We start from the raw sequence: 11,369 nt of genomic DNA, 5'->3' as shown, positions 1-11,369 counted from the left end.
CGTCCTGCATCTGCGAAGGATCCTGCTGGTCCCACTTGTCGGTGGAGTGGAGATTTGGGCACAGTGGGGGGCTGTCTCCACACACGCCTGATGGGCTCCCCGATTCCACGCTACCTCGAGTAATCCCGATTCGATCACCGTTCTGGGACCGTGGGTTAGTGGGCTTTTAGGGCTCGTCTGTGTTGAATTGCTCCATCCTAGCTCTGCACCAAGTCATGCCATTGCAAAAAATATACGGCCTTGGTTTTTTAGAGCCGTTTTAGGTTGACAGTAAACTTGAGCAGAAAGTGCCGAGTTCCCGTTACTGACTGCCCTCCGCCCCCCTGCCCCAGTCTCCCCCTCTGTCCGCGTCCCACCAGAGCCCAGAGCGGTGCATTGGTTACAACTCACGAACCGACACGGACCCATCATTATCGATCATCGAAGGTCAGACTCTGCCTTGGCGTTCATGCTGTCTTTGAAAAGATCTGATGACATGGATCCTCTGCTACAGCATCCTGCAGAGCAGTTTCTCTGCCCTCACGATCCCGTCTCCATCTACTCGTGTGGGAAGAGGAGAACCTGGGAGAGACGCAGAGAAGGGCCACAGTCCGGTGAGAGGACGAGGGTCACGGAAGGACCGGAAGATGAACGGGGACGAACAGGGGGGACTCGATTTCCTCATTGCTCAGAGGAGAATCTGAGACGCAGTGGTCCACGCCTTAGGGAGCCTTTCAGACTGGTGGGTGACAGGACGGGACGATTAGATTTAGATTAGAAGGGCAGAGATTTTCATCTGTTTAGTTCACTTTTAAATGAAAAGAAATGTATGTTGGCTGAATGGCCACTTAACCTAAAGAGTAAGGAATTCACATCGAGCATGAGGAGGGCGTTCCCTGCTGATCGGTACCAGCCTCTAGAACCTGTCATGAACCCTACCCCTGGAGGAAGTCATGCCTCTGAGGGGGGGCCCAAGTCGACACCCGTTTCGAAGCCCTGGAAATGCGGGGTGGTCAGAAGTGGGTCTCGGTTTCTCACGTACTATCTGATCTAGGAGAGCAGCAGACAAGCAGTTACCTATGACAGCGGGAGACTCTGCCCAGATGTGCGTAAACACTGGAGAGACACAGCAGCCATTCCCCAGGCCGAGCCTGAGCTCCTCCAGACGGAAGGGCACAGGCTCCGTCCCCAACCTCCAGATCAGACGCTCTGGGGGGGACTCTGGAATCTGCATTTTTTTTTTTTTTTGAATAAACGCTTCTGCCTGTGATTCCGACAGTTAGCTAGGCTGGTTTGTCTAATATCGTTATAGGAAAATAACCAAGTAGGACGTCTTTAAAAACTGGACACTACTACTCCACATAAGGTGACTGCTGTAGTTCTTTGCGGAGCTGGGGGCGGGGGACAGCTGTATCCTAGTGAGCTGACGCGGGGTCTGCCGGACGGGTGAGAGGTGCCCCTCGTGGCTCTGCCCTCCACTCTGCCGGACCCCCCACGGTCCGCGGGCTAATTCCCAGCTCCGAGGCCTCCCTGTGCGGGAGCCGACGCCGCACTGCAGGTCAAGCTGTCGCATCGCACACCTGCATGCCTTCCCGGGGCTGCTGCGGCAAATCGCCGCGAACTCGGCAGCTGCTGAGCGCACCCCAGATCTGCACCCACACGGTTCCGGAGGCCAGAAGTCCGAGACCGGCTTCCCTGGGCGGGGGTCAAGGTGCGGGCAGGGCCAGCCCCGCCTCGCCTCCTCCGGGGGCTGGCGGCCGCTTCGCTCCACCTGTCTGCGCACTCACAGCGCCTGCTCCTCTCCTGCAGTCCAATGTCCGTCCGCCTCCCTCTCGGGACACTTGCGATTCCACGTAGGGCCACCAGCTAATCCAGAGTAACGTCGCCATCTCATCGGCAACGTCTCTTTTGCCATGTAAGGAAGTGGTCACGAGTTTCAGGGACATCTGGGCGGGGGCCGCTGTCAGCCTCCCACCCCGCCTTTGTCGTCTGAATGAATGACCAAGCGCTGACACTAACGAGCTCCCCGACCTCCTAGATTTAACGACTGTCGCTGTGCGGGGTGACGAACTTCTGTTTGATGAGACTCGTGGAGCCGAGGAGAGGACGGGCTTGCGGGCAGAGCCTGCGGCTGTGTCCCCCGGCACTTAGGGGACTCCAAGGTCTGAGAAAGCAACGCCCAGGGAGGCAGTGTGGGGACGCGAGGGCGGCCAGGCACCAGGGCCACTGTCACCGTGCCTGCTGGGATGGTGGTGGAGGGGGGAGGTACATCTAGGTTCGGCTCCACCCCCCTCAGTGCGTGACTGCGTGGCTCCGAGGAAGGACGGCGGTGACCACTTCTGGAACAGAGACATTTGGCCACAGGTTAGTTACTGTACTCTGAGACCGTTTCTGGAATGAGCTCTCAGGCGCCAAAAAGGAAACACTCGATTTCACTTTGTTTATTTTGCCCTTTTAACCTGAAGCCACAGTGTCCTGAGAAACTTTATTCTTCTGCAAAGCAGGAGTTCACCGAAGTAGATGACTGGAAAGCGCTTCTTAGCGTTACAGCTGCGGAGCTTAGGACGGAGACCAGCAGATTATGAATCACCGGGAGCCTTTCCACAAGGCCTTTTTGGTGAGGTTGAAAAGCCGGAATGTTTTTAAAAACCAACTCAAGATTATGAATAGAAAGTCATGGAACTCAAATAACGGTATTTTTTATGAGACACTCTTTTCCTTAAAGCAATAAGTGAATAATAATGTTTTTGTCTTTGACACCAAAAAAAAAAAGCCATTTAAGATGAAAAACTCCTTTGAGCTGCTAATGCTTGGACCGGATGTAAACACGAATGTCTGCGCCCTGATGAGTGTGTGGGAACGTGCTCTTTGGTGAGCTCTCCAAAGAGAAATGAGCTATGGGACCCGCTAGGAGCCAAGACAGGAACCCCAGGGGGTTATGGCCACTGGGGCCCCGGGAGAGCGGGGCGGGACCTCGAGAAAGGAAAAGGCCCTAATGCTGTGGGTAAGTGGGCCCCTGGAAAGCCCCTGACCGGTCTTCCACCGCACCCCATCCATCCTGGTTCAGTCTCATCCTGGGTGCCTTCACCCAGCCTTTCCTGGGGCCCTGGGCTCCGTCCCTCCCCAGCCCCCAGCACCTGCCCTCACTAGCACCACCCTGGTCCCCCGTGGAACAGGTTAAGGGAGGACCACACCGGCTTGGGGGTGGGCTGGGTGCGGTGTGCTGAAGACCCACAGTTCTGCCTGGTGCACCGTGGGCGACCTGTGCCTTTTTCTTTAGGAAAACCTGTGGCTAAGAAATGATTTCCGTCGAGATTATGCCTCCCCACCCCCTACCCCGCTCCCGCCCCCAGAGAGGATGGACGCCTTTGGTCATAAGGTCGAAGAATATTTACGAATGCCGTTTCGCTCTCTCTCCCCGCAAAGCCATCAGAATCAATGTCCATTTCGTGCCAGCGGCTCCTATCTCCGGAGCTGTGTGGGCCACTGTACCCACGGGTCACTTCTTCCCAGGCTGTGCCGGCATTGGGCTCAGGATGACATGAGAAAGCTGTTTCTGATGCTGGGACTTCAGGCTCAATGCACAGAGGACGTGTGCAGCACTTACGCAGCTGGGGACAGGCCTCCAGGGTGTCCCCCACATCCGAAGGTGAGCGATGATGGGGATAACGCAATCCGGACAGCAGTTTCTGTCTGTCTTTGTCTGTTCAGGTTGCCGGAGGGGGGCACGAAACAGACGCTGACCCTACAGTCCCGAGGCTGGACGGCAGAGCTGGTGTCTGGGGACGCCCGCTTCATGGTTCATAGACACTGTGTCCTCACCGTGTCCCCACCATGTGGAAGGGGCCAGGGAGCTCCGTGGGGTTCCTTTCATAAGGGCACTGATCCCACGGGTCGGGGGGGCTCCACGCTCATAACCTGATCACCTCCGAATACCATCACCTTGGGGGTTAAGTTCCAACTTACAGATCTGGGGGACACGCGCATTCAGACCGTTGTGTTACCCTCTTCCCAGCGTTGACACTTGAGGCCGCCACCCTTGTGCCGATTCAGGAAGGAGGGTTCCTAGGACCCAAGCGCAGCATGGCTCAGCACCCGGCCCTGCAGCCGGCACACCTCCCCGTGCTGAGAGGGCGGGAGTGGACCCGGGCTGGTCCTGGGGTTTCCATGGGGCCCCTCACGTGCGGGCTTCCTTGGGGGGCTCCCGGGGAGAGCAGGCACTTTCCAACTGCCCTCAGGGTTATTATGGGGAAAACTACAGCAGCGACAGACACGTGTTCATTATTATAATTCTAGTTCTCCTTCCTTCAAAGTCCTCTACAGATAATCAGCAACAGAGGCCTTATTGGTGCTGTTACCTGTCAGTTGTTGTTACTGTTTTTGCTTATTCTTCACTCACTGCCCTCTTGGGGGGGGCGGTCGGGGTGCCCATATTATGGGGGACCCAGATGGGGTTCCTGAGAGGCAGGAACAGAGCCTTTCTAGTGGTGAGGCCCCTGGCAGGGGCGGGGGAAGGATGGAGCCTAGGGCCCCGGGAAAGGCTGGGTGAAGGCACCTAGGATGAGACTGAGCCAGGGCGGATGGGGTGCAGTGGAGGACCAGTCAGCTGCCCCCACTAAGGTCCTGTCCCATGGGGCTTGCTCTAGAGGACCTGCCGGAGCTGGACCTGGCAGCCCTGCACGTTAACAAGCCTCATGGGCATCAGGCCTCACCCTGGGAGACTGGCACGGCCAGCCTCGTGGGCCCTGGGACAAGGAGGTAATTGCCCTTGGACTGGGGGACAACGGGGCACTGACTGGCAGCTGAGCCCGAGTCAGCGCATGCGTCATGAGCTTCTGCAGTGCTGGAGTGGGAGGTAACCAAAGTCAGTTGCTGGAATAAAGCTCCCTCTCAGTCCTGTCCAGCCCAGCCCCTCATCCCTCCTCTCTTTCCTTCTCCTTCTCAGGTCCACTCCCCTCGGCTTCCTGGCGAGGTCCTGAGGCTGCCCTGTGGGGACAGACTGGAGCCCTACCAGCCAAATATCTCCTTTGTCCTGAGCCTGGGGCCTCCAAGCAGTGCCTGCAGCGAAAAGAAAACACACCCACCCGGGTAGCAGCTCCAGGACCTGGATTCCTTGCACAATGGATGGGCCACCCGCTGAGAGCTACTTAAAGCTATTTGGGTCATCAATTAGATCAAAGGAGGCATTTTAGTCCAGTGAGTGGCAGGCCCTGAATAGATGTGAAAACAGCTTTCGCTGGAGTCCCAGACCCCAGGGGCTGGCGGGACCTAAAGCCACCCAGTCCAATCGCTGGGCTCATGGAATTGCTGGAATTCTTTCCCTCTGGCAATTTCCCAGCCAGGTTACCCAGGCGCTGGGTCACCGCGACCAGCCGAGGAGGCCGCTCGGATGTTTTAATTGGTATAAAAAGCCCTCATCAGTCAAAATCAGTCTCCACTTAGCTCCTACCCATTAATTTTATCTGACCGCCAAGGCCAAACAGACAGTCTCCTTCCTTCTAAACTGATTTGTTCGGCGAACATTTGGGAGGCTCCAGAGTGCAGTTGGGGTCAAAAAGGTGGACACTGGACTGGACAACCCTCAGGGAGAATTCCCAGCTTGGCCAGTTTCTAGCCAAGTGACCCTGGCTGGGCAAGTGACTTAATCTCACTGTATTTTCAAGTGGGGGTTAAAAACATACTTACTTTTAGAAGTTCTGAAAATTTGAAGAGATATCTGTGAAGCATAAGCAAAGAGCAGCAGCCTATGATCTGGGCGCTCAGGCTGGGCAAGGCGCGGGGCTGGACACCGAAACACAGAGACGCAGAAGCGGCCCTTCCTCGTGGCCCTGGGGAGCGCTGGCAGTGACCAGGCTTGAAGAGGGTCCGGCGGGCACTAGGACGGGAGCCTGGGGTTTTGTGTTGAGCTGGAATGATCGTTGTATTAACTGCACATTCTGCTTCTGCCCCACGGTCAGCATGGCATGGTGGATGGATGGCGCTGATATGGGAGACCTCGCCCTCACACAGCGGCCCTGCTCCAAACACATACAAAAAGCTCGATAAAATAACAAGGCATTTGGAGGTCAGATCCAAATTGAAGATCTCCCAGTGCCAGAGTGCAAGGAGCTCAAAGCCATAGCTGAGAACCAGGATGGAAACTCAGTGGCCTGTGGGGCTCTCAGAACTCTGCCTCTACCTGCAAGAAGGAAGGGATTGAGACCCCAGGCGACCTCTCTCCCCTGCCCCATCCCCACGCTCAGTGCAGAATTGGAATTTAACATTTTTCAGGGAGCTAGGGAGGGCTGCCCCATCTGTGATCAGGGGTAAGAAATTCTGCTCATTTGACTGCAGGGGGTAGGGCATGGGTCAAAAGCATGCCCCTCCCTCTAAGCCATGGTTGGATAAAGAGTCAGCAGACTTCTGGGTCACTTGCAGATGTAGGATCTGAGGCACATCACCTATGAGGTACAGAAACCTTGAACTGAGAAATTAACATGTGAACCTGCTCCAGAAATGGTAAAACCCAGGGAGCCCTGAGGGATGTCCCCACACCCCAGGGCAGAGCCAGGACTACATGTGGAGACAGCTGACTTCATCGCCCAAACTGCGTGCATCATGCGAAGAAACAAACTACCACATGAGGGTGATCGGGTGTGGCAGCTGGGATTTAAAACCCCCCCAGGAAGCACAGATGATGGAGCAATCTGGAAGTGTCGTCAACATAAATATGCTCAAAATCTCAAAAGAGAGGGAGACAGTGCAGGAAGATTTAGAAAGAAATGAGTAGAAATTCTAGGAATCAGAAATATGGCTGTTCTAATGAAAAACTCAATAGATGGCAACACAATAAGCCAGATGCCACTGAAGAGGTCACTAATGAATTGGGAGACAGATCCGAAGATGTCACCTTACAGCACAGAGAGCCGAAGAGAAGGAAAACACACAAGAGATCCCCAGGGAGCCCTGAGGGATGTCCCCACACCCCAGAGCAGAGCCAGGACTACATGTGGAGACAGATGACTTCCCTAAGCAACGTGGAAGACAGAATGAAAACTCGCAACACATGTCCATGGGATATGACAACTGGCTCAGAAATGAGAAGGAAGAAAAGCAGAGAATGGAGAAGGTGAACTATTTGAAGAAATAAAGGCTGAGAATTTTTAGAATTTCAGAAAGACATAATCTTTGAGTCGAAGAAGCAGTCTCCAGAATAGGAAAAATAAAAACCATTCCTTACGTAGACTCGTTGTAATGGAACTATGGAATATTAAAAATAAAGAAAAACAAACTTCAGAGAAAAATAATAGATCCTTCACAAAGGAATGACAATTAGCCTCAAGACACATTTCACATCAGCAATAATAAGTACTAACGAATAATCTTGAGAGAAAATAACTTTCAGCATGAATTCTATACTCAATGACCTTACCATTCAAGAATGAGGGTTAGCTAACAATGACATTTGTAGTCTAAGACATTTGTCAGGCCAATCCCTCTCTGAAACAATTTCTAACGGGTGCATCCAATGAGAGGTGAATGGAACCCCTGGAAGACAGTGGGTGATGTAAGACCCAATTCATTAAAACTGACGAACTTGGAGAAACTTAAAAATAGGGTGGAACTAAAATAATAGGAAAAAATGTGAAAAATGGGAGGGAATTGGGAATGCAGATATTCTGAGAGAGTTATTTTGTCACAGAAAATAATAAAAATGTTAATGAAATTTAATTTTGAGTGGGAAGAACAAATCACAAAAGGATGTGATGGAGAAACCTACTGCGCGAGGGAGAGAAAGGCATTTAGCTCAGCTACGAAAATTTAAAGGCATTTAGTTTAGCTACGAAAATTTAAAGGCATTAAATTAGGAGATACAAGTCCACCAGACCTTGTGGAGAGGAAGCCAAACTGTCGCCCTGTGATTAAAATCAGAAATCTAGTCTTCCGTCTCCACGATAAACATGCAAACAGATTCCGACCACTTGGATGAGACTCTAAGGAAATGTGAGTTGTGTTTGTTCAGTTTAACTAAGGAGAATGTCAACATTCATGTTCCCACCCCCCAGCGGTTTAGTGGGAGATTAGGGGGGTGCATCACAGACTTTTTGTCAGGACATTTGAAACTGGGAGTTCAGGGCGACTAATCAGAGGCCATCCCGGCCACCACTTTTCTTTGGGTATTGTGACCATTCAGCAGTAACTGGAGAGGCAGCTGCCAGATACTGATCGATGCTTTTAAAAGAATCTGCTTTTTAAGAGCACATGTTTAAATAGAATAGAAATAGAAAAGATAACTTTCCAATCAGGAAACTATAGACAAGTTGATAGATCCAGTAGAAAATGGAAACGAAGAAGAAAGGAGGCAAACGGAAAGGCAGATCGAAAACGAAATGGCGCGGCAGAAAGAAATCCACACTGTGAGCCAGCATGCTAGCATAAAAAAAGACAAAGAAAGAAAAGTTATCAAAATGGAAAGAAGTAAAGCTGTTATTATTTTTTAGATTATATAATTGTGCATGTAGAAAACTGCAAAGAACTTATCATATAGAAAACTCGAAGAATTAAAGAATAAAAAGCATCAATTGATTAAGAACTAATTATAAAAAATTTAACCATTTTGCTAAGAGCAACAAATGGTCAGAAAATATAATTAATAGATACTAGTTATAACGGCAAAGCCAGCAACAAAGATGGTATTTAGAAATAAATCTAACACCTTTATGAAGAAAATCACATAATCTTAAGGAAGGACATAAAAGGACCCACCCAAGCACAGAGACCTACAAAGTTCACGCATGTGAGCACATAAATACGTTAGTTTTCCCTCACAATTGCTGCTACTTTCTGCTGTATAAAAGTCACCCCAAACTTAGTGGCATAAAAACCAGCCTTTCTTTTATGCTCACGGATCCTGCGGGTTAGGGTTTGGACGGCCCTCCTAGGAGGCAGGAAGGTCCATTTCCAAGATGGCGCCCTCGCTGACAGGCTGGCCCGTGGGCTGGGTGTGTTCTCGCCCGGTGCTTGGTCTTCGCAGCATGGTGCTGGGTTCTGAGCGGGACTGTGCAGATGGTATCTGACTCGAGGTAGAAAGTTCTTGGTCTTCATGGTGCGAGAACTTCCTCGTTACCAATTCTGCATCTGTATTGTTCAAAGAAAATGAAGCGGTCCTAGGAAGCAAAAGAGAAGGTCTTAGGACGGTGCTCAGGTGCACTCGGGGAGGAGGCGCTGGTTCGCGGGCGGCCAGGTACATGCAGCACCTGATCTGGTTCTCACTCTTCTCTCTCCCTCTGCCCACAGGAATAGATGTCTGTGCATTGCAAACCTAGGTAGCATCGTATGTTTTTGATTTGCTCAATTATTTCAGCTGAAATGGTGTATTTATTGCCTTCTGTGGGAAGCAGAGGATGTGCATGGCGTAAGCAGCTGGAGAGAAAACGACACCGGTGTTCTAGGATGCAGTGATGAACACCCTGACGCTAGTGACAGCTTTACAGGCACCCTCACTGCCCTCCCTCGGAGGGGACGGCGCTACACAGAACCAGGCTGGGGCACATGCAGACGGGAGTGTGTACACGGACCTGTGCAGCTCAAACTTGGGTTGCTCAAGGGTCAGCTGCACACATCAACGTCCTTTGAGCCATCATTAGTTTGCGTTTTTGTTATATGCAGCCCCCATTGAATGTTAACTGCTACACGTGCATATCTTTGCATCCCAAAGTCTCCCCGGCCAAACTCCAGAAGCATGGACCCTGAATGTTGATCCTACTGAATGATGGAGAAGGATGTTCTAGCACAAATCACGTGAATTCCTAAATCCCCTTAAAAACAGTTTTGTTGTTTCTCCAAGATTCTTTACCCAATGGCAGCTGTTTTATCCCCAATCTTTCTCTGCCAGCCCCAACAAATCTCCTCTTAAGCTTAACCAACACTCTCTTCCCCGACCCACCCTCAAGGTTTTGTCAGCCTGCACACTGCAGCCCAGCCTTCCCGCTGAGCAAGACCAGACCAGCGGCTGCTCAAGTGCTGGACTGTATTTAATTATCTACATCTTCCAAGCCACTCCACCTCCGACCCCCGCCTCACATGCTGGGGTTCAGGAGCGCACAGAACTGCCGCGTGCACCTGTGCATCCCCGCCGCCGTAAGTGCTGGACTGTATTTAATTATCTACATCTTCCCAGCCACTCCATCTCCTACCCCGCCTCACATGCTGGGGTTCAGGAGCGCACGGAACTGCCGCGTGCACCTGTGCATCCCCGCCGCCAGCACGGCACCCGGCACACGTGTGGATCGGGTGGTGGGGAGAATGTGGTCCCACAGCACCCCATCCTCTGTTGCCACACCGCCACGGCAGCCTCTGAAGTGGATGACGGGTGGCAGCTCTTTGGCACATAAAGAATCTGGTGGAACCGAGGCCACGTTCAGGGCCGCTGGGAGTTCTTCACTCCTCTTAACCTGCACTTGGGGGGCTGTGCATCACCTCCTTTCTGGGATTCCTTCTAAACAGGGTGCCGGATGGGGAGGACCAGCTTCGATTGGTCTGTAAGCTGCAAATCTGAAAGCAAAGGCATATCTAGGCTGCCCGTGTTTCTTGCGGGCTTTGCTCTGTGCTTGCGTTGGCTTTGTGCCAAGCCTCTGGGGCAATTATTTTTGGCTTATTCGGTGAATGGCTTTAAATCAATTTCTTCTGTTCTGAATGCTTAATATAGGGCTTGTGTTCCTGCAGTGTTCACCGCATTATTGGAAAGTGTCTCTTGTTCATAAATCTCTCTGTCCCTAACCCAGTTCTCTGCTGTACACAGCCTGTTCGCCTTGCCCCTTGGGGGTTCTAGGCGGTTCTCCACTGGAGCGGCTGTTCCTCAGATCCCATGTCCATAGAGGGGGAAGGGTCTGAAAAACACCGCACTAGAATTTCCTCGATATTAACCTACCCAGATTGGCATGAGGCCTTTACATCCCCTAGAGATTTGTGGTCACCCTGGCGGTGAAGGTACCGACCATAACTTTAGACGACCCCTTGGGCAGGCTGCAGATGGAAGCCCAGGTCTCCTGCTGCAGGTGGGGACAGACAACTGTGCCCAAGTCCTGCTCCGGGGCTGGGTGTCGGGGACTCAGGTAGTTTCACGTTTTCTCTCTAATTCCCTCTCCCTCCGTATCAATTGCCAATTGCTGCCGTAGCAAATTACCACAAACTTAATGACTTTAAACAACACAGATTAATTATCTTACAGTTCTGGAAAAGTCTGAAATGGGTCCTACATGCCCAAGTCAAGGTGTTGGGAGGATGGTGTTCCTCCCGGAGGCCAAGGGGAGAACCTGTTCCTGTGCTTTTTCCAGCATCTGGGGGCCCCCACATTTCCTGGCTCATGGCTCTCCCCTCCGTCTTTGAAGCCAGCAGCATCCAATCTCCCT

General features: G+C 52.0%; 2 protein-coding genes across 2 annotated transcripts in view; one reads left to right on the top strand and one right to left on the bottom strand.

The window, feature by feature from the left end:
* FAM69C (family with sequence similarity 69 member C) overlaps positions 1-5,071 on the top strand; it is a 25,143-nt gene extending 20,072 nt beyond the window's left edge. The window contains exons 7-9 of the mRNA XM_015590784.1: positions 1,497-1,690; positions 3,691-3,778; positions 4,925-5,071. Coding sequence (XP_015446270.1) covers positions 1,497-1,690; positions 3,691-3,778; positions 4,925-5,071 — 429 coding nt within the window. The remainder of the gene's footprint in view (positions 1-1,496; positions 1,691-3,690; positions 3,779-4,924) is intronic.
* A 3,825-nt stretch (positions 5,072-8,896) lies between these two features.
* Positions 8,897-11,369, bottom strand: part of CUNH18orf63 (chromosome unknown C18orf63 homolog) — a 37,898-nt gene continuing 35,425 nt past the window's right edge. The window contains exons 14-15 of the mRNA XM_006913765.2: positions 10,165-10,357; positions 8,897-9,125 (exon numbers count right to left, since the gene is read on the bottom strand). Of these exons, the coding sequence (XP_006913827.2) occupies positions 8,897-9,125; positions 10,165-10,357 (422 nt within the window). The remainder of the gene's footprint in view (positions 9,126-10,164; positions 10,358-11,369) is intronic.

The sequence above is a fragment of the Pteropus alecto genome, unplaced genomic scaffold (assembly GCF_000325575.1).
Source record: "Pteropus alecto unplaced genomic scaffold, ASM32557v1 scaffold14, whole genome shotgun sequence".
Classification (NCBI taxonomy): Eukaryota; Metazoa; Chordata; class Mammalia; order Chiroptera; family Pteropodidae; genus Pteropus; species Pteropus alecto.
The sequence above is the reverse complement of the archived record's forward strand: the minus strand, read 5'-3'. Positions and strand labels throughout refer to the sequence as shown.